The 23249-nt window shown below is 44.5% G+C and overlaps 2 protein-coding genes across 4 annotated transcripts; both read left to right on the forward strand.

The window, feature by feature from the left end:
- Nucleotides 1-182: 182 nt before the first annotated feature.
- Nucleotides 183-15013, forward strand: LOC103627813 (serine/threonine-protein kinase rio1-like). Of its 3 annotated transcripts, none has more exons than XM_020537557.3 (14): nucleotides 183-681; nucleotides 1130-1258; nucleotides 2709-2801; nucleotides 3007-3086; nucleotides 3234-3347; nucleotides 3479-3552; nucleotides 3694-3770; nucleotides 4560-4643; nucleotides 4739-4831; nucleotides 4902-5009; nucleotides 5261-5335; nucleotides 5580-5837; nucleotides 6124-6221; nucleotides 6307-6663. In XM_020537557.3, exons 1-14 carry the CDS (start codon nucleotides 406-408, stop codon nucleotides 6443-6445), a joined length of 1698 nt encoding a protein of 565 aa, XP_020393146.1. In that variant the 5' UTR covers nucleotides 183-405; the 3' UTR covers nucleotides 6446-6663.
- A 1255-nt stretch (nucleotides 15014-16268) lies between these two features.
- Nucleotides 16269-18249, forward strand: LOC103627814 (BAG family molecular chaperone regulator 1). The gene is made up of 4 exons (XM_008648126.3): nucleotides 16269-16868; nucleotides 16977-17233; nucleotides 17328-17477; nucleotides 17618-18249. The coding sequence occupies exons 1-4, from the start codon at nucleotides 16616-16618 to the stop codon at nucleotides 17918-17920; spliced, it is 963 nt and encodes a 320-aa protein (XP_008646348.1). The 5' UTR covers nucleotides 16269-16615; the 3' UTR covers nucleotides 17921-18249.
- Nucleotides 18250-23249: the final 5000 nt, after the last annotated feature.

A 23249-nucleotide genomic window follows, 5' to 3' on the forward strand; every position in this document is an offset into this window, starting at 1 on the left:
CTTAGTATTGTATAAAAATAGACATAAAAATGAAATATATAAAAATATAGTCTTAAATAGACATATTATACTAGCAAATAGGAGTCCAGTTAGCCTAAGCAGCCCATAAGTCAGCCCAACAGACTAGGCAGCCCATCAAAATCAGGTTACCCTCTCCACACCTCCCACACACTCCCATTCGCTCCCAGCCGCCAGTACACTCTTCTCCCCGCCGCCGCCTCCCCTCCCCTCCCCTCCCTGTTCCCTCCCTCACCTCTCGTCCTCGAAGCAAGGGTTTCCCTGCCCCTGGCTGCCTCTCGTCCGTTCTCCTTCTCTACCGCCGCCACAACTCGCCCGCCGCCCCGGCCTCACCGCCGGCAACGTGACACGACAAGCCCGCCCCTTTATTCTTGCAGCTATACTCCGATGGCCCTCGTGAAGTCCGACGCTGAGGAGGACTGGTCCGACTCTGACTTCGATGATGCCTCCGACTCCGAGGTCGCCGAAGCTCTGGACTGGCTCGACGCCGTGGAGGGCCCTGACGGCTCAGCTCGCCCCCACGGCGCCTTCTTCTCGGCCTCCGGAGGCGGGGCTGCGGCGCGGAGGCCTAACGCACACGGCGGCGTGCTGTCTCGCCCGCTCCAGCCGTTGTCTAACCGGACCCAGAAGCTGGCCTCACACATTAGTGCTACTCCCTTGGAGGTATTCAACTTTTACATCCGGACTTAGGGCCTATTTTAGTTGTAGATATTTCAAACACCCCAGCTAATACTCTAACTAATTGTTAGTTAACTCACAGCTAACAATTATGTCGTTAGCTAGCTTAACCCAACTAACAATTTGATAGCTGGCTAACTATTAGCTCTAGCGGTTCCAAACAAGGCCTTAGTAGCTGGGTTTGCTGAAGTATGGTAGCAATCATGTGGTGTCCGTGACATAGACGCGATGACCTATATAACAGATTAACAGTTCCAAGTTTAGATTCTATGTATGTACTGTATCAGTTTGGAGCATGTCTAAAAGGATAGGACACTTATGGTAAACAAAAGTAAAGCGCTTTAACTCATGGGAGATTTGCGAATTGAATGAATGCAAATTTGAGTGTTCATGTGGTTTGTGTTGAATGTTTCTTGTCTGGAATGATCCACAGGAGTGGGAAGGTAGGATGAACGTGGCGATGTCAAATTCCGTCACAACTGCAATCAGGGATAGCATAAGGGACACAGCTATTGGGAAAATAAGGAACACTGAGAAGGCTGATCGTGCTACAGTGGAACAGGTATGTAAAATGTTCTCAGTTGGGTGTAAAATGTTCTCAGTTGGGTTGTGGTGTTTTTTTACCTGTGCATTCTGGAATTGAAGTTGTTGTCGTGCACTTGCACAATCCTGTTGTACTATTCCACCCTTTTAAACCTAGCTAACTTTCCTGTTAAGTGGCTGTCTGCTGCTTGGTTCCTGTTTGTCTTATGCAACAATGAAAGGAATCAAAATTTATTGCATAACTTGGATTTATGGTGTACATGATATGAATTTGTTTTGGCTCATTTAACCTCATGAAGTCATGTTCTATCTTTGCTGGCAGCATTTCCAAAACCCCAAACCACTTTAGGCCTTGTTCGGCACTTTGGGATTCTTTCCCAGGTTGATCCCCCCCCCCACACATGGATTGGGTGAATCCAAGCCTTTCACCCAATCCCTTGTGGGATTAAATCGCAAAACCCAATCAACCAATGTTTGTTCGTTTATGCCATATGGATTATATCCCAAAACCCAAACAACTATGTTTGTTTGTTTATTCCATGTGGATTAAATCCCAAACTTAAATACCAACAAAAGCCAATAAAATCAACAAAATTTAAGCATAAAATGTTCCGCTATGTTTGTTCCGGCGACATCCACCTGTTCCACTACGCGCTGCCGTCACTCGGCCTCCCTGTTGGCAAGCACATCTTCGTGTATGGCCGGATCTACCCACTTCTCCCTCCCGGTGAAGATACCAAACGAATCTACCCACTTCTCCCTCCTGGTGAAGATACCGAACGAATCTACCCACTTCGACCTCTTTGAAGCAACACAGACAGCGAGAGAGTGGTGGAGAGCAGATCTACCCAACCGGAGAGAAGCTTGCCGGAGTAGAGGTTGCCAGCGTCTCGCTTGTGCCGCCGTCCATTGCTCGTTCGTTTCGGGTTTTTTTCCAAACCCGTATCGCTTGTGCTGCCGTCCGTCGCTCGCTCGTTTTGGTTTTTTTTCCAAACCATTTGACTCTTGGGTCCGATCTAGGACCTCCTCAAGTCAAAAAATTTTCCAACCCCATGGGCTAGGATTCCAATGGGCTTAAAAAAACACAAAAAATTAGGATCCTGGATTTTAACCTGGATTGGTTCCCATTCCAGGCTCAACCTGGTCTGGTTGGGCACAACCGAATGATGCCTTAGTATTTGATCTAAATGGCCCAAGGGTCGAATGCATTACTAAAATGAGCAGAACTTCTCTAGCTGGATATTATAATTATTCATTGATGCAAATTTTCATCCGACCTAATTTCCTTTGTTTTTACTATCCATGGCTTGCTGTATACATACAATTGGGAGTCAGAAGTTTCTTCCTTTATTTAAATGTCTTAGTAGCCTTGTCTTAAAAATAGGTGAGTTGCCTTACCGAAATCTAATGAAGGTTATTTCAATTGAACCATTTTCTGAACACTGAATGTTTTTTGTTTGAATATGCAGGCTATTGACCCAAGAACACGCATGGTTTTATTCAAGATGTTAAACCGTGGTGTCTTTAATAACATAAATGGCTGCATTTCTACAGGGAAAGAGGTAGCTTTAAGATACAATATTATAGTGCATATTGGAATGACTTCTTATATTGTGTATCAAGAAACATAATAGATACACAGCTCTTTCTGTAGATAGAAGATTGAGACTGAGTTTGAGATGCTTCTTGACCTGCTAGTTAGAGATCTTTATTTTCCTAATTAAGTATAATTATGAACATGGTCAAATTAATCTTATCTATTGGCAGGCAAATGTCTATCACGCAACAAAGACGGATGGCCAGGAGCTTGCAATTAAAGTCTACAAAACCTTTGTCCTTGTTTTTAAGTAAGATTACAATTCAATGGTTGTTTCTAACTATCGATACTTGTTGAATCCTGATCATGTGGTTATGCTATTTCCTTTTGGTGCTCGTATAAATTATTTGATCTCAAAACATGTGCTTGTTAAGAAACTGTGATTTTATTATTGCAGGGATAGAGACCGATATGTCCAAGGAGATTATTGTTTTAGACATGGTTACTGCAAGCATAATCCTCGGAAAATGGTTAAGACCTGGGCTGAAAAGGAAATGAGAAATCTTCTACGGTGGGGTTCTTTTAACTTAAGATCAAAGAATGACCTTATCAATTCATTGAATCCCCTGCTAGTCATGCAAATAGGAAATGCATTAGCTCTGATATTTGGATATGCTTATTTCTTTGCTACCCTTGTTACAGAGTGAGGGCAGCTGGAATCCGATGCCCTGCACCATTACTCCTAAGGCTTCATGTACTGGTGATGGAATTCATAGGTAAATTTTGTATTAGTTTTTGCCTACCAGTACCAGATACTTGTCTTCTTACTAATGTTTAATCTGGCAACAAGCTAAGTTTGCTTGCTTTACAAGATAATTGTATTGTTAAATGCACCCTAATAAGTTGATTTTTTATAGGGAAAGGAGGCTGGGCTGCTCCTCGTCTCAAGGACGCTGCTTTGTCAGATGACAAGTTGCATGAAAGTTACTTTGAGGTACATGTTATGTTAGAAAGCACATGACCTTGCAATTGCTGGATCGATTTTTGTGCCATGCATGTCTGATCAGGGACCCAATATAACTTGTAGGGAGTTTGCTGTATTTCCGCATATCTCTTTGATATAAAGCATAAGAACAAAAAGAAGAGCTGCGAATTTCTATCAGAAGAGTAACATTAGGGAACCTAAGGAAAGATCTCAAACTGTTATATATAGTATTGAACTATTGATAATCCACTTGCATGTTTTAAATTTGAAAACAAAACACTTTCCTCTAGACCTGTACCTTAGCATACTGACCATAATATTAGTCTTGAATATTGCTTGTTGATTCGGAATTTGATTGATGACGGTGCAAACAACCTTGTGCTTCACCATTTTCTCACTTATTCCTGGCCCTTATTGATTATTGATTGGTGCACGTTAGGAAAATTGCAGAAGAGTACACTAAAACAAGTGTGGTTGTTGTTTTTATGGATTTGAAAAATAGTTGGATTTATGTAGATAAAACTTTGTTCGGGGCAGTTGTAGCTCAGACCGATTTGTAATGGCAACTTACATTTTTTCACCAGTTGCCATGCAAAGTTTATGTGATGTTACTGCTCACTTATAAGAACCATTTTTAGAAGTTTTAGAGGTGATCCTCCGCAACAAGTTATCTCTTGTATTCCTTTGCCGATATGTGTGCATAACATTATCTATTTACAATTGGTATTTATTTTACTGTTGGATTTCATTGTATGTATTGTTTTCAGTTTTCTCATACTACTTACGACACCTTTTCAGATAATTACAACAATGCGGACTCTTTACCAAACGTGCAAACTGGTCCATGGTGATTTGAGTGAATACAATATTCTATATTTTGAGGTACTGAACCTCCTATTAAATATACCTTTTCCAAACATATTGTAGTTTTCAAGTTTACTGTTCCTTATCTCTATCCTGATGTACCTATTGCCTAGGGTCACTTGTATATTATTGATGTTTCACAATCCGTCGATCTTGATCACCCTTCAGCTTTGGACTTTCTCAAGGAAGATTGCTTGCATGTTTCTGTAAGTGAAAGTTGAACCTTCGCATATATACTCATAAATTTCTGTGACCAATATGTTCAATACTTTGCAGGACTTCTTTAAAAAACGAGGTGTTCCTGTCATGATAGTAACCAATTTGTTTAATTTTGTTATTGATCAAAGCATTTCTGATGAAGATGTTGATGATTACCTGGAAAAGGTACTTTTGTCTTTAAGGGCTAGTTTGGGAGCCAAAAAATCGGAGGGGATTGAAGGGGCTAAAATCCCCTTATTAAAAAATAAATAAGAAGAATTTTAGCCCCTCCAACCCCCTCCGGTTTTCTGGCTCCCAAACTAGCTCTAAGTATGCCACAAGTTCATTGTAATGACCACTTTGTAAAAGCTACCATTGTTCTTGCTGCATTACAGGCTCAAATCTGGTTGATTAACAATATTGTATTTTAATCACAGGCTCAGCAAAAGATTTTGGAAAACGGTGGTGCGGTTCCAAATGATGATGAAATTACTCCAACAGTCATGGTGCAGGTAAGATTAGTTTAATATTGTCATCTGCTCGCTTGTCAATACCATGAATGTTCATTCAATCATTAACATCTTAATAGCATCCTGCTGATAGAGCTCACTTGCACTTACTATGTTTTGGCTGCAGTGCATAGGGCATGATTTGTCCCAGTTATCTCACACTAGTTTCAACGATGTGTATTTTATTTTGTTCTTTTTATTGTGTCAAATACCATGAGTAATACTAATGTAATGTTCCTTTGCATAGACGTTGGACTACGTGAAGCAGTGTGAGGCAGATATTGTCAACATGACAATAATGCAACGTTCATCCTCTGGCTATGAGCCAACCGCAGATAAGCTTTATGACCAGCCATTGTTAGGATTTGTGCGGACTAAAAACACAATCCCTGAAAAGGAGCAAGGACAACCGGCTGGAAACAACATAGTTGAAGTTGAAGAAGACGAGAGCGAATCTTGCTCGAGTTCTGATGAAGATGATTCGTGGCACGAGGATGATCCTAAGGTGGGGTGGGCTGGGGCCCCCCTGATAAAAATAAATTTTTTAACTATTTTTAAAATATGTTTTATGTTTCCTGGAAACGATTTGCACTGGCGGTTTTATTACGTCGACCGCCAGTGAAAATCGATTTTCACTGGCGGTTTTATTACGCCGACCGCCAGTGAAAATCGATTTTTAAAATCTGAGCGCCTTGAATTTACGCATTCTATTTCAAGAACTTCTAGAATTTGTTAGGCTGTTTGGTGTAAGTGGATGGTGGAAATCTGCTACTGACGTTGTACCATTTCAGATCATGATAATTGACTACAAATTAACTTACCCAAGTGGTACTGCAACATCTGTTCTTATAAATGGATTCCACACAACTCATGGAGATGCAACGGCAAAGTATGTCGTTCTCTCGCATAACTCAACCTGCAGATTCAGATAAAATTTCAATCTATTGAATAGTTTTTGTGTATGTTCAAAATAGGCAGCAAGTGAATGGGTTCACAAAATACTTTGCAATCAGCTTCTTTTGGAGCTTCTTCCACTGGTTTTACTCAGGTGGAGACAACTGTGGGTTTTCACAGTTTTCCACTTTTGGACTTAGAGCTTGGAAACAAACGTAACACAAGTCTTTTGGTTCATTAGTGGTTTAAATTAGTCTGTACTATGTTAGATGGTTCTATGAAATCGCTATCCCTGTTAGGTCTTCATTGCTTTTTAACCTTCCATGTGACTGCCTTCAAAGGAGATGCTGCCATGGTCTCACTGCTGCATGTTTTATGACATATGTTTTTATGAGTTATTATATTACTTAACATGGAGAAGAAAGCTATTTTAACTACCTATTCCAGTGCGTGCATCTGTAATCATCTGTGACATCTGCTTATTTTTAGCGTAATTATGATTGATTTCCACGAGAAGTGCAATCATGATGGAATTAAAGTGCTTATCTTTGATAATATTTGCTATATTCTTTATGTATAAGTATAACATACTATAGTAGTTAGTCTGTGGAATTCGGAAAGAAAACACGATTACTTGAAATATGTGTTATAGATTTGCTCCATGGAGTAGAGGTTGCAGTCAGTAGTAACCGAGACAAAAAAAATCACCAATGAGCTAGACCAGTGGGAATATGGGGAAGATACTATATTCTGGTTTCTATATTTTCATTCCAAATGTTTTGATTCAACATATGACAATACATTTGAGAATCTAAATCTGTTGGCAACCATTCCCTTGTGCAAATTATTGGGTTTGATGGTATGTCAATTATTCTGGAATGCTTTATATTAGTATTTGTGAATTTCTGCTAATATATCAGCTAGGTTTACCCCTCCTGCTCCTGCGTCAGTCTCAGTTCCTAGCTTTGGCGGACATGTACTGTAGAGTGTCCGGTGCGCCATGTCACGCGTGCCTGACTTCTGCGCGCTTTGGCGCGCAATTAATGCCGCTGCAGGTGACCGTTGGCGCCGAAGTAGCCGTTGCTCCGCTGTTACACCGGACAGTCCGGTGTACACCGGAGACACCGGACATGTCCGGTGAATTATAGCGGACTAGCCATTGTGGATTCCCGAAGTTGGCGAGTTCAGAGTCGCTTCTCCTTGGAGCACCGGACACTGTCCAGTGTACACCGGACAGTCCGGTGAATTATAGCGCGGCGGCTCTGCGTTTTCGTGAAGGTGCGAAGTTTTGGTTGGAGTCCCCTGGTGCACCGGATAGTCCGGTGCGCCAGACCAGGGCTACCTTCGGTTATCCCTTGCTCCTTTTGTTAAACCCTTTTTTTGGTCTTTTTATTGGCTTATTGTGAACCTTTGGTACCTGTAGAACTTATAAACTTGGGCAAACTAGTTAGTCCAATTATTTGTGTTGGGCAATTAAACCACCAAAATTAGTTTAGGAAATAGGTGTAAGCCTAATTCCCTTTCACTCCCGCCAATGCTTATGTAAGCCATCGGGCCGAATAGATCCATGTGTAGGAGCTCCAGTGGCCTGTCAGTCGTCATGATGTTCTTATGCGGATGATGAACACCAACTTGCTTCCCTACTTGGCATGCGCTACAAATCCTGTCTTTCTCAAAATGAACATTTGTTAATCCTAAAATGTTCTCTCCCTTTAGAAGCTTATGAAGATTCTTCATTCCAACATGGGCTAGTCGGCGGTGCCAGAGCCAACCCATGTTAGTCTTAGCAATTAAGCAAGTGTCGAGTTCAGCTCTATCAAAATCTACCAAGTATAGCTGACCCTCTAACACTCCCTTAAATGCTATTGAATCATCACTCCTTCTAAAGACAATGACACCTACATCAGTAAATAGACAGTTGTAGCCCATTTGACATAATTGAGATACGGAAAGCAAATTGTAATCTAAAAAATCTACAAGAAAAACATTTGAAATGGAATGGTCAGGTGAAATAGCAATTTTACCCAAACCTTTGACCAAAGCTTGATTTCCATCCCCGAATGTGATAGCTCGTTGGGGATCTTGGTTTTTCTCATAGGAGGAGAACATCTTCTTCTCCCCTGTCATGTGGTTTGTGCACCCGCTATCGATGATCCAACTTGAGCCCCCGGATGCATAAACCTACAAAACAAATTTAGTTCTTGACTTTAGGTACCCAAACGGTTTTGGGTCCTTTGGCATTAGACACAAGAACTTTGGGTACCCAAACACAAGTCTTGGAGCCCTTGTGTTTGCCCCCAACAAGCTTGACAACTACCTTGCCGGATTTGTTAGTTAAAACATAAGAAGCATCAAAAGTTTTAAATGAAATGCTATAATCATTTGATGCAGTAGGAGTTTTCCTTTTAGGCAACTTAGCACGGGTTGGTTGCCTAGAGCTAGATGTCTCACCCTTATACATGAAAGCATGATTAGGGCCAGAGTGAGACTTCCTAGAATGAATTCTCCTAATTTTATGCTCGGGATAGCCGGCAGGGTACAAAATGTAACCCTCGTTATCCTGAGGCATGGGAGCCTTGCCCTTAACAAAGTTTGATAATTTCTTAGGAGGGGCATTAAGTTTGACATTGTCTCTCTTTTGGAAGCCAATGTCATCCTTGATGCCAGGGCATCTTCCACAATAAAGCATACTACGAGCAAATTTAAATTTTTCATTTTCAAGTTCATGCTCGGCAATTTTAGCATCTAATTTTGCTATATGATCATTTTGTTGTTTAATTAAGGCCATATGATCATGAATAGCATCAATATCAACATCTCTACATCTAGTGCAAATAGAAACATGCTCAACGGTAGATGTAGAGGGTTTGCAAGATTTTAATTCCACAACCTTAGCATGTAATATATCATTTTCACTTCTAAGGTTAGAAATAGTGACATTGCAAACATCAAAATCTTTAACCTTAGCAATTAATTTTCATTTTCATTTCTAAGGCTAGCAAAAAAATCATTCAATTTTTCAATCTTAGCAAGTAAATTAGCATTATCATCTCTAAGATTGGAAATTGAATCATCACAAACATTAGAATCAACCTTAGTAATTAATTTAGCATTTTCATTTCTAAGGTTGGCAATCAAATCATGGCATGTGCTTAGATCACTAGTTAATTTTTCACATTTTTCAACTTCCAGAGCATAAGCATCTTTAACCTTAACATGCTTTTTATTTTCCTTGATTAGGAAGTCCTCTTGGGAGTCCAAGAGTTCATCCTTTTCATGGATGGCACTAATTAATTCATTTAATTTTTCTTTTTGTTGCATGTTTAGGTTGGCAAAAAGGGTACGCAAATTATCCTCCTCATCACTAGCATTATCATCACTAGAGGACTCATATTTAGTGGAGAATTTGGATTTAACCTTCTTCTTTTTGCCGTAATTTGCCATGAGGCACTTGTGGCCGACGTTGGGGAAGAGAAGTCCCTTGTTGAAGGCGATGTTGGCGGCGTCCTCGTCGGAGCAGGAGTCGGTGGAGCTCTCGTCAGAGTCCCACTCGCGGCACACATGGGCATCGCCGCCCTTCTTCTTGTGATATCTCTTCTTCTCCTTTCTTCTCCCCTTCTTGTCGTCGCCCCTGTCACTGTCACTAGAAATAGGACATTTGGCAATAAAGTGACCGGGCTTACCACACTTGTAGCAAACCTTCTTGGAGCGGGACTTGTAATCCTTCCCCCTCCTTTGCTTGAGGATTTGGCGGAAGCTCTTGATGATGAGCGCCATCTCCTCATTGTCGAGCTTAGAGGCGTCGATTGGTTGTCTACTTGATGTAGACTCTTTCTTCTTCTCTTCCATCGCCTTGAATGCAACCGGTTGTGCTTCGGGCGCGGAGGGGCCATCTAGCTCGATGATCTTCTTTGAGCCTTTGATCATCAACTCAAAGCTCACAAAATTACCTATCACTTCCTCGGGGGTCATTTGAGTATATCTAGGATTACCTCGAATTAATTGAACTTGTGTAGGATTAAGAAATACAAGGGATCTTAGAATAACCTTGACCATCTCATGGTTATCCCATTTTGTGCTCCCGAGGTTGCGCACTTGGTTCACCAAGGTCTTCAAGCGGTTGTACATGGCTTGAGGGTCCTCGCCTTGGTTGAGTCGGAACCGACCGAGCTCCCCCTCGATCGTCTCCCACTTGGTGATTTTGGTCACTTCGTCTCCTTCGTGCGCGGTCTTGAGTACGTCCTAAATTTCCTTCGCACTCTTTAACCCTTGCACCTTATTATACTCCTCTCGACTTAGAGAGGCGAGGAGTATAGTGGTGGCTTGGGAGTTAAAGTGGTGGATTTGGGCCACCTCGTCGGAGTCGGAGTCTTCATCCCCTACGGATGGTACCTGTACACCAAACTCAACAACATTCCAAATGCTTGTGTGGAGTGAGGTTAGATGATGCCTTGTTTTATCACTCCACATATTATAATCTTCACCGTAAAAAACCGGTGGTTTGCCTAATGGAACGGAGAGCAAAGGAGTACGCTTTGAAATACGGGGGTAGCGTAGGGGAATCTTACTATACTTCTTACGCTCATGGCGCTTAGAAGTAACGGACGGCGCATCGGAGCCGGAGGTCGATGGTGATGAAGTGTCGGTCTCGTAGTAGACCACCTTCCTCATCTTCTTCTTTTTGTCACCACTCCGATGCGACTTGTGGGAAGAGGATTTCTTTTCCTTCCCCTTCCCCTTGTTGCAGGACTCTTCCGATGAAGTCTTCCCATGACTTGTAGTGGGCTTGTCGCCGGTCTCCATCTCCTTCTTTGCGTGATCTCCCGACATCACTTCGAGCGGTTAGGCTCTAATGAAGCACCGGGCTCTGATACCAATTGAAAGTCGCCTAGAGGGGGGTGAATAGGACGAAACTGAAATTTACAAAGTTAATCACAACTACAAGCCGGGTTAGCGTTAGAAATATAATCCGGGTCCGAGAGAGGGCGTAAAAACAAATCGCAAGCGAATAAGAAGTGAGACACAAGGATTTGTTTTACCGAGGTTCGGTTCTCTCAAACCTACTCCCCGTTGAGGTGGTCACAAAGACCGGGTCTCTTTCAACCCTTTCCCTCTCTCAAACGGTCCCTCCGACCGAGTGAGCTTCTCTTCTCAATCAAACGGGAACCAAACTTCCCCGCAAGGACCACCACACAATTGGTGTCTCTTGCCTTTATTACAATTGAGATGATCGCAAGAAAGAATGAGAAAAAGAAGCAATCCAAGCGCAAGAGCTCAAATGAACACAACAATCACTCTCTCTAATCACTAAAGCTTTGAGTGGAATTAGGAGAGGATTTGATCTCTTTGGTGTGTCTGGAATTGAATGCTAGAGCTCTTGTAAGTAGTTGGAAGTTGGAAAACTTGGATTACTTGAATGTGGGGTGGTTGGGGGTATTTATAACCCCAACCACCAAAAGTAGCCGTTGGGAGGCTGTCTGTCGCATGGCGCACCGGACAGTCCGGTGCGCCACCGGACACTATCCGGTGCGCCAGCCACGTCACCTGGCCGTTGGGTTCCGACCGTTGGAGCTCTGTCTTGTGGGCCCGCCTGGCTGTCCGGTGGCGCACCGGACAGGCCCTGTAGGCTGTCCGGTGTGCCACCCGCGCGTGCTCTGCTCCTCTGCGCGCGCAGGCGCGCATTTAATGCGTTGTAGTCGACCGTTGCGCGCGAAGTAGCCGTTGCTTCGCTGTCACACCGGATAGTCCGGTGTGCACCGGACACTGTCCGGTGACTCACCGGACAGTTCGGTGAATTATAGCGAAGCGGATTCCCGAAGCTGGCGAGTTCAGAGTCACTCTCCTGTGTGGCACCGGACACTGTCCAGTGGTTCACCGGACAGTCCGGTGAATTATAGCGAAGCGCCTCTGAGAATTCCCGAAGGTGAAGAGTTCAGTTTGTAGTTCCCTGGTGCATCGGACACTGTCCGGTGGTGCACCGGACAGTCCGGTGCGCCATACCAGGGCAGCCTTCGGTTGTCCCTTGCTCTCTTTGTTTGAACCCATTCTTGGTCCTTTTATTGACTTATTGTGAACCTTTGGCACCTGTAAAACTTATAGACTAGAGCAAATTAGTTAGTCCAATTATTTGTGTTGGGCAATTCAACCACCAAAATCAATTATGAATTAGGTGTAAGCCTAATTCCATTTCAATAATCACATATGAAGAATTTATTTCCGACGCTTGAGGAGCCGATATGTCCAATGCATCAAACTGCAACAGCACACGCTCTTGGACACAAATGAAACCTGGCCATGGAGGCTTCTAGAGAAAACAGAGCTCCCCATACACATAACATCCATTACCCATCCAAAGGTTGCTGAGCTGAGCAGTCCAACACTTTTTGTGCAGTATAATCAAGTTTGCATCATAAAATGTGTTAATGGTACCGATATCTTCCAAGTAACCATCATACAGATAAGCGTGAACCCTCTTTCCAATGCTGGTTGCACCTGGAATAACCTCACTTCCAAAGTCATTGGCTCGAGGAAATTGTTCACGGAGGAGCTGAAGCATTACATCTTGGCTAAAAACATAAATATCCATGCTAGCAATATAAAGCATTGTCTTTGCCCTCACGTCATCAAGGCCAAGTATGGTGGTATCAACTATCATTTCTTTCAACTGCTCTCCTTTCGGTTTCTTAGCAAACTCAATGATCCTCCCTTCTTCATAGATTTTCATGAGTCCAAAATGCAGTTGTACATTTCTCATCCATTGGTAGGGCCACAACAGAAATATCAGCATCTATTTCTCTAATGTTCGATGCCCCGATCATCTGGTGATTACAGCTTTTAACCTCTCCACATGCCACGCCCACACGACGGCCCACACACGACCCAACATGTTATATAATACGCTCCACACAGTCCACACTTGGCCAGTGCATCCGAACTCGCCTCCTGCTTACATCTCGGTACCACATCAGGCATGAGACCTACGTACCGTAAAGATTGTTCCTCCGACGAAACGACCTCGATGCCGAACTCGAGATCTTCTCAAGTTATGTCGTTGCCTCAGCCCTGAGCCTTGATCTGGCCCTCACACACTGAACGACGACACGTATATGTCCAGATCAGTGCTAATGGCGATGGGGTGGGAGGGAGGGCTTGATTTTCAATGTCGACAGGTATGATCTGTGTGCCCCTGCTTAATAGTCTTGTATTGTATGGATGTGCTTTGCTTACCAGCAAACGAGTAGAGACAGGGATACGTACGGCCGCAGAAGGTTATGTAAAAGCACAGAGGTGTTTCAAAACAATCGTCGCCGATAGTAACAGTCCCTCTCACACGTTCGTATGTCGTTGGAGCCAATTGCGAGTCCTAGACAAATACAGTGTGGAATTTAGAACCAGACTAGATTCTAGTCTATCTTTGAACCGGAACATCTATGCGATTGCATCTTCTGATCCTGTACGATATCCATCATGCATCTTTGCACATGCTTTTGTTGGTTTCACCGTACTAATTTAATTGGGCCTAGCTTGCAAGAATGGGCCTTATTACTTTTTTATTTCTTGTCGCCGCATTTTGTCCTTTAACAAATGTGCAGGTACGATGCTATTTGCTCGCGCGCTTTTTTTCCTAATTAAAAAAAAGGCCCACGTACGTACGTACGAGGGATGTTCTTGCGCTTTTTATATAGCTTTTGTTTGTTTTTTGGGCATGTCAGGAAACCTAGCAGTGTCGTCTTAATTTGTGTGTGATCTCAGCTTATTAATTACGTACAGTACAGGTCGCGAAGACTGAGGAGTAGGCTGTAGGCACAACGGCTAGGACTGTTATAGTAAGTACTTATAAGCATCTAGCGCCAGCAACTTGCATGCCCCACGGACGCGGTGGCTGCAAACGACGAGACGAGTCAACAACCAACTGGCATGGCATGCCAAGCCGACACTACTCGCAGCTGCCATGCTGCTGCAGTCCAGGGCCAAACCGCAAGTGCAAGGCCAGAAAATTCCTGTTTTTTTTTTTTACTGCCCAGACCTCTTCTAGCAAAAGTGAGGGAGTGACGGCAGCTCATGCTATGCTACCATTTGCGCCTTGGCGATTTTTACAGCCGTGGGGCAGGTGAGGAGAGTTTGGTCTCGATCTCGCCTCTCTTTCATTTTTTTTTTGGTTACGAACAATCAAGATACACAAATTATTATACAAATTTATATTCGTTGTTTTTAGCATTATACAAAAAAAAAAATTATATAAAGATTATTATAGAAAGATTCAAAAAAAAATTACTCATGTGTTAAAATCTCAATGTCTTTGGATTCTTTTACTTGCGAAAACTGTATTCTCCAGTTAGAAGAGACGGTTATTCATCTCTTTTTCAGATATAACTTTGCTCGGAGATGTTGGTTATTTTTGGACATCCGCCCGCCGCGTACAACGGATCTTCTGCATACCTTAATGAGGATTCGAAGGAGATTACAAGTCCCATGGAGATTAGAATGTATCGTCATTCTGACGTGGTGCATTTGGAGGAGCAGAAACAATTGGATTTTCAATGAGATTCCTCCCACAGTTAATGAGTGCAAGGCAATGTTTAAGAAAGATTTTTTTTTCTGCTGTGTCATCGAGTCAAGCCTTCTCTTAGAGAGGAAATTAATATCTGGTTGCAAACTTTTGATCTGTAATCCTTCCCCTTCCTTTTATCCTTCCCTTCCCATGTAATTTTCCTTTTCTTTTCTTGACACTAGTTATCTTTTGAGTTAATAAAATTACTGTAGGTCCTCCCTACAGTACCTTCACCTAAAAAAAAGATTCATAAAAAGGAAACATCGCATTTATCATATATATCTTTTCAAATGGCACATATAAAATTCGCATACGGATTCAAATCCAGAAGCTTTTACACGTTTTTCGTTGTAGGGAGCAAATACTGCATAAAATGATTTTATGCCATAAATAAAATACTGGAGCAATGTGCTTGACAGTATAGGAAAAGAATAGCAACAAATTCCATGCATATCTATTTCAGAATATCAAATTTGTTCTAACAAGTTGAATGTCTACTTTCGCTCCTGCCTCCTAGCTTCGTCGTAGGCTCGGCCGGACTTCTATTCAGATTCAGATGCAGTCGTGGTACTGGGTGGGTGGGTGCCGAGACAGAGGTCTCAGTATCGATTTTTTTTGGTATTCTAGTTTTGTTAATAGGATTAGATTCACGGTACAACTATGTTCATTTTTAGAGTGTAGATATATCAGCGTCATTAGAGTCAAGCTGCCGCTCTTCTATCATACGATACGACAACTAGAAAAGAAACTGTACTCTGCTATACCTGAAGCCAGTACATCTCATGGTGCCTGCCATGCATGAAACTCTCTCGGTGATTCGTGCTGACATGCATGATGCGGTGATGCCTGCTGCTGCTGCTGCTGCCGAGGTCGCTGGCTTGTCTGTCGATCGTGTGCCTTCCAATTATCACTCCTCCGATCGGATGCGATCCGAAGAACACAACGGGCACTTGGAGTCGAAGGCACCAGTACCATCAACAGCTAGCAGCTCTAGCCTTTTGTGGCAGACGTGCCTCTTTTTTTTGGCTCGCCGAATGAAAGCACCGCCACAGCACTGGGCACTGAAGAAAGGGATCGTGGCGGTCGTCGATCCCCAACGGCGTGCGGTATGTGTGGCAGGCAGGTTCGGTTTGCCGCCCGCCCGCCGGCCGCCACCGGCAGCAAGGCCGTTCTCCCAAGCAAGCGCATCTGCTCCTGCCTGCCTGCCCAGCACCAGCAGTACCCACCCCACCCGCTTCCACAGTTCCACCACCTCCTGCCCACGGTCAAAAAAACCTCACGGCAAGAAACGAACCGGACTGGAGCTAGGCAAGCCTGGTTTCATGGCGTGGCATCACCTCCTCGCATGCCGCGTTTTTTTTATCGGTATAATAAGATATTCCGCTGCCCTGTCCCTGAGTTGTACGCGCTGTTTTTTTCCCTCCCTCCTTTTTCGTCGTCTCGTACTCTCGCTCTCTGTCCCTCTTCCTCACCCAGTCACCCCCCCAACACCTTGGCTAGCTCAGCTCGTACCCCCCCTACCTCTCTGCCTGCTGTGCTGCCCCGGCCCCGATCCTGATTTCCTCAGTTGACGCCGAGGCCCGAGAGGAGACACCTGCGCTAGCTGCAGCTGCAAACCGTGCGCCCCCGTCTTCCCCAGATCCGGCGCCGCCGTCCTTGTCCACCCGCAGAGATCGCTCCGGGGACAGCCGAGCAGAGCTGACTCTGCTTGCGGCTTGCCCGTTTCTTGGTTGCTTTTGCTGGCGTGAGTGCGGGAGGAGCGGTTGGTTTGATTCTCTCTGTCTCTCCCTCGCTTGGTGCGCGCGGGGGTGCGTGTGCACTGCACGTACCATGAGAAAATGATGCGCGCCAGGCCCAAATGTACATTCACCGACGCGATGAGGGAGAGCTCTCCTCCTCCTCCTGCTGCTGCTGCATCGGCGGCGGCGGTGAAGGAGGACGAGTGGGAGGTGCGTCCGGGCGGGATGCTGGTGCAGAGACGGAGCCCCGACGCCGACGCCCCCGCCGGGGCGCCCGTCCCTACCATCCGCGTCAAGGTCAAGTTCAACGGCGTCTACCACGAGATCTACATCAACTCGCAGGCATCCTTCGGTAAATACAGTACCAGCAGAATGCACCGGTCCCGTCCGGCGATCCCACGAGCTGCTCCTGTTCCTGCTTCTGACCGAGATGGCGGTGGCGCTCCTCCTCATCCTGCAGGTGAGCTGAAGAAGATGCTGTCGGTGCGGACGGGGCTGCACCCCGAGGACCAGAAGCTGGTATACAAGGACAAGGAGCGGGACTCCAAGGCGTTCCTGGACATGGCCGGCGTCAAGGACCACTCCAAGATGGTGCTGCTCGAGGACCCCGCCGCGCAGGCCAGGCGCCTCCTCGAGCAGCGGCGCGCCGACAAGGCGGAGCGGGCCGCCAAGTCCATCTCCCGCATCAGCCTCGACGTCGACAAGCTCGCCACCAAGGCAAGGAAGGGATCGATCTAGTTCTTTGTAGCTCACGGTGGTCACGGCCGCCCTCACGGGTGCTGAATTTGGCTGTTCAACGTGCGCGGTGCAGGTGTCGGCGCTGGAGACTATCATCGTCAGCAAGGGCGGCAAGGTAGCGGACGCCGACGTGGTCGCCCTCACCGAAGCGCTCATGAACGAGCTGGTCAAGCTGGACTCCGTCGCCGCCGAGGGCGAGGTCAAGGTGCAGCGGCGAATGCAGGTCAGTCGGTCGGTCAAGTCAGTCAGTGCGTACGTCATAGCCCGTAGGCTAAATTTCTTGGACGGATTCGCGCGCGCCGGCCGAGAGGCGAGAGAGAGCTCAATGCAACGCAACGCCCAACCGATGGTTGTGTTGTGCAGGAGAAGCGGGTGCAGAAGCACGTGGAGACGCTGGACGCCATCCGCGCGAAGAACGCGGCGGCGTCTGCCAAGGCCAACGGCAGCATGGACGTGGACGGCCACGCCAAGGCCCGCGCGCCGCACCGCCCGCCGCCCGTGTCGCAGAGGCGGAACTTCCAGCAGCCTTCCCCGGCGCCGCCCGCGCAGAGCTGGGAGTCGTTCGACCTGCTGTCGTCGGTGCCGTCCACGTCCTCGGCCGCCGTGACCACCACCTCGCCGGCCGTCGCCTCCTCGATCCCGCGGTTCGACTGGGAGCTCTTCTGAAGCCTATTCGGTGCGTGACGGTTGATCGATCAGACGACCTCAGACGGTACATCGCTTGTCCATGGATTCTTTCCATTTCTTTTCCCCTATCCCTCCTCCTCTTCTTCTTCTTCTTCCATTTCCTATCCCTCCTCTTCTTCTTCTTATTCTTCTTCTTCCATTTCCTTTCGATTTGTATATCTACAACAAAAAAAGAACAGAGACCGACCCCGGTGCGGTGAGAGTACAGTGTTCAGTGAGTCAAAGTCCGTCGGTTCACAGCTACTACTCATGAGGATCCTCCATCCATGCATGGCGTTGTCTAGTCACACCCAAATAAGATGAGGAAATTTCCGTGCAAATATACACACATATAAATAGCAGTGTACTTATTTGGTCGTGTATGACTACGATGATTGTTTGATTTCCATTCCCGTGCAATGCTTGTGTCGGACGGACTAGCCTGAATCGGAGTGTGAGAGAGGGGGCGGGACTCAGATTTGCTGTGCAGGCGCATCATTGATTGAGCTGGGGCTGGGAGCTGTGGTGTTCTGTGGGCGCCGGGCACGATTATTGTAGGCCATCCCGCGTGCCTGCCAGGCGAGACGCCAGACGAGGCGCCGGCCGGCCAGTGAGGGTGCTCTGCTCGGCTGGTTCGTGTCTGGGTGCGCTTTGTCATGGCTCGCGCTCGCGAAACCGTGTGCAGTGTGCTTCGCCATTTCAGTCAGGAGCTCAGGTTGTTCGTTTCCTTGCTTTGAATACTAAATGCTACTCTACAATAATTATTGTACATGCAATTTATTGTTTTTTTTTCTTTGTCGGTTTGGAAATTGACAAATCTCACATGAGTGCCTTGGAGGGCCTCAGCGCTTAAAATTTGTGTGCCTCTTGTTTGTGCCAATATTTACGCTTTTTGAGGTGGAGGACAGAAGCATTTCTGTGTTCTATTTGACTCAATTTGAGGCATTCTATAACACACAGTGCCTTCACTACCGGAATTTGGCTCTTTGCCGAGTGTCATATTCTTTGCCGAGTGTTTTATTTCGGGCACTCGGCAAAGAGCTCTTTGCCGAGTGCCACGCAAAAAACCCTCGGTAAAATAAAACACTCGGCGAAGAAGCTCTTTGCCGAGTGTTTTATTTTTGACACTCGGCAAAGAGTTTCTTTGCCGAGTGTCTTTTTTTGACACTCGGCAAAGGGCTCTTTGCCGAGTGTCACAAATACAACACTCGGCAAAGAGCTCTTTGCCGAGTGTTTTTTCTTCAACACTAGGCAAAGACAATTTAAAAATCACATTTTAAAGTAGTAAATTAATTCAAATGAAAAAGTTTTCAACTACAAATTTGTATAACTCATCATGATGTACAATTTATATATTGAACATTTCTTCATATGACAAAATAAAAATAAATTTGTTCATAAAACCTATATCTCTCTCGTAGTTTATGAAACTACGAGAGAGACGTATAGAATTTGTGCATATTGTTAGAACCATCATCTGAGATAAACAAATTACCAAACAACCAAAATAAACTTTGTAGATCTTGAGAAGTTATAGAAGTTTATAGTTGACAACTTTTTCATTTGAAGTCATATTGTCAACGAAAACTACGTCTGAATTTAAAAAATTTAAAATTTGAATTTTGAAAACGACTTCGAAAGGAAAAACCACCAACATGAAAGTTGTAGGTATTGAAGAGTTATGAAACTTTGTAGTTGACAATGTTTTAGTTTGAAATCATCTTGTTATGCAAAACTATGTTTGAATTTTGAAATTTGAATTTTTCAAACTGTCTCGGATGGAAAAACCACTAAAATAAAAGTTGTAGGTTTTGAAATGTAATGAAACTTTGTAGTTGACAATTTTTTGATTTGAAATCATCTTATCATTGAAAATTTCGTGTGAAGTTTTTAAATTTAAAATTCAAATTTTATAAACGGTCTCGGATGTAGAAACTATTAAAATAAAACTTTTAGATCTCAAAAAGTTATGCAACTTTATAGTTGGTCACATTTTCAAATGAACTCATTTAGTGCCTTAAATAATCAAATTACTCTCGATTTGTTATAGTACATGGGGAATGGAAATCGTAATATAAACATAATTGGTGTAGTAGTGTAGTGGTATAGGAGGGTATGCGCGAGAGAGAGGTTGCGAGTTCGAATCTCACCATTTACAAAACATATAAGTTTGATTCAAAATAATAGTGAAAAATGATAGGGCAACAGGTAAGGTAATAGGGTAGGATTGGAGAGTTGTTCCTAGAATTTTAAAAATGTTTTGCTGTTTTTTTTAAATTTTTTCGATTCTTAATTTGCCGAGTGTTTTTCTTTGCCGAGTGCTTTTTGACACCGAGTGTCCGAAAAAAAGCACTCGGCAAAGAACCCTTTGCCGATGAAATCTTTGCCGAGTGTTCTTTGCCGAGTGTTACACTCGGCAAAGCCTTTGCCGAGTGTAAAATAGTCTTTGCCGAGTGTCTTAGACACTCGGCAAAGAACGCGATTCCGGTAGTGCTTATTTGGAACGCATGAAATTCAGAAGAATCATATATGAATTAAAAAATCAGTTTATTTTCATAGAAAAACGCATGAAACAGAAAAAAAAACCCTGCATTCCAATGGTGTCCTAAAAGTTTCGATTACAAACATCTTATTTTGGGTTAGTTTGTAAACACATTAAGTCATGAACCGTGCTTACATTTTTTGAGTGTTGAACAACCACGTTTCAATAAAATTCAGATGTTGCATACTTGTCCTTTGGAGACACCTAGCTTTATATTAGTACATTTGTTTTGCGAGAAGTTTTATATTAAAGAATAAAGAGGTATTTGTTTGGGATTATAATTTGTCCAGATTATATAATCTAACAAACTTTGAACTAACACTTAGTTCAAAATTTGTTAGATTATATATTGTAATCCCATACAAACTCGTCCTAAATATACATGGTTACGTAACACTCAAAAAAACAACCACAGTGCTCGGGTACTCCCTGAGTCTAGTATGCGCTCTAAAAATTTAAGACAAATTAATAAAAACACTCAAATATAATGGCACACTTACTCGTAGATTAAATCCAACCGAGAAGTTTCTCAAATTATGGTTTTGTTTTAAACTTTTTCTTTTTTGCTAAATATGTGTATGATGGACAGTTGAGATCGTATAGAATGGATCCATTTTTGTACAAATTTCAGAAGTCATAATGCACAAGTCGGAGAGCGCCAGGCCAGCAAAAGAAAGACCATCTGCCGTTCGTTGATTTGGATGCGGGCGAGACCATCATCTACCTATATATATATATCCTTTCTTTTCCTGAGGGCTAGGCACCGGCCATTGGGTAACATCCGCAACTAGCATATTGAGAGAGACGAGGAGACGAAGCCACGAAGGGATGTTGCGCCGGGGTCCCGCCGTTCAGCGGGCACGGGAACCGTCGATGAGTTGGCAAAAGTGTGGGCAATGATGAGGCCGAATTGGAGTTTTTGGAAGCTCCAGCCTCCAGGTCGCCCATGGCCATGCATATATACCACATACAATATTCCTGCGTACGTACGTGCCGCCGGACGACCAGGCGAGCAGGAACTCCGGCGCATAGCTAGTTCCGCGGTATAGAGGGCTAGCTAGCCCATCGGCACGCAGCACAGGCGACGTCGTCGGCGTCGTCGTCGTTGTCACTTGTCAGCGGCCGTGAAATTCTGTTACCACCGACCTGCAGGCCGGTTGTAGCCGACAGAGCCACGCGGCGTCCGGTAGGTCGGTCTCTCTGGGCTCTCTGGCTCGACCGACAGGGACAAAAGCTTCTCTCAAATTCTTATGCAGCGGCTTGGACCAGCGCCGTGCAGTGCACCGCAGTCTCGACTCGCTCGGCGGCGTCATGTCATGTGACCCGTGTTCGGTGGTCCTCCAAGCGAATGCATGGCCACGTTTCGGCCCGTCTGGGAGCGGCGGGGCAAGGCGCAACGCAACGACGACCCCCGTGCGTACGTGCATCGATGCATGCCTGACCTGACCGAGGGTGGTGAGTGAGGTTTGGAATCGACCGGGATAATGCCGCCGGCTGCGCGCGCGCGCGCTCGCCTTATCGGCCGGCGGTGCTCTCCCACAGACATGACCACCAACAGTTCGCCAGCAACCAAAAGTGGCCGCGCTTGCGCACATGCAGTGTGCAGGCATACACCGGGGTCTGTTTTTGTTGGTTTCTCTCGCCAACCTGGCTGTGTGAACTGGAGCCTGGCTCTGGAGATGCGACCAATCTGCTCGTATCTGGTGAGCCTGGCCCAAGGTGCTTTAAGGATCGTGCGAGTCTGGATCCAAATCTACATGCAGACAACCAAACACAGAGCTCGCACGCGCATAGCCTGGCTCACAGCAACCAAACAGCAGCTACCTGCATCCCGCGATGCAAGCACGCGCAGATGCAGCCAACCAACAACTCCCTCCCTCTGCAATACAACAACCAGAACAACCTTTTACGGTCCTACCATCATCCAATACTACGTGGACTCACTAGTTATGTGATTTCTCCTCTTTTTGTGTGAACATGTATTCTTTCGGCATTGCTAGAAAAGGGAGCTGCAAAAGTAATAAGTTTATGTTAGTACTTTTGTTCGACAAATCAACAACTCCTGTCATTTCGAATCAGTACTTAATAATCAATCTAGCGTTGTCCTAAGTGAGATCTCTAAATCTGACCAATGCAAGTTAATAGAAAAAAAAAGAACTCAACCTATCGATATCAAATCGATTCTATAAAACTGTACATGAAATATGCGGTGACATGTCCTAAAGTGAAATCCGATCGAGTTTGTAGAAAAACTAGAACATGGGGCGCCCTTACGGGCGCTCTAATGGATGCTTCCTCGAAACTTTGAAAACAAATAATTTTTTCAGATTTGATGACTGAAAAATGCAACACAATAATGGATTCTTCCTCGAAACTTTAAAAACAAACATTTTTTAGACTCAATGACTGAAAAATGCAACACAAACAAAAGCATAATCGATAGAGAACCAGACTTGACATTTATCTTAGAGGAAGATACGCCAGTATCTATTTGTTCACTTAAAAATTTGCTCTGCACAGCAGCACTGTTACACTGTCCAAGGTATGTTAGGATTTGTTAACTATGCTCAATGATTGAGGTGCCTCACTGTTATTATATGCAGGGTCACAGGTCAAAAGTAAAAGTTCTATCCAGCAGTAGTCCAATCACTGAGTACATCTATGGTGCAATGAATGCACTCTTTAACAATCTGAAAAGTGTAACACCATAAAAGCCATCAACTAAAAATAATAAATTTAGTTATTATGGTAATTAAGATAATAATTTTATTTTAAGTGTTTAATTAT

The sequence above is a fragment of the Zea mays genome, chromosome 5 (genome assembly GCF_902167145.1).
Source record: "Zea mays cultivar B73 chromosome 5, Zm-B73-REFERENCE-NAM-5.0, whole genome shotgun sequence".
Lineage (NCBI taxonomy): Eukaryota > Viridiplantae > Streptophyta > Magnoliopsida > Poales > Poaceae > Zea > Zea mays.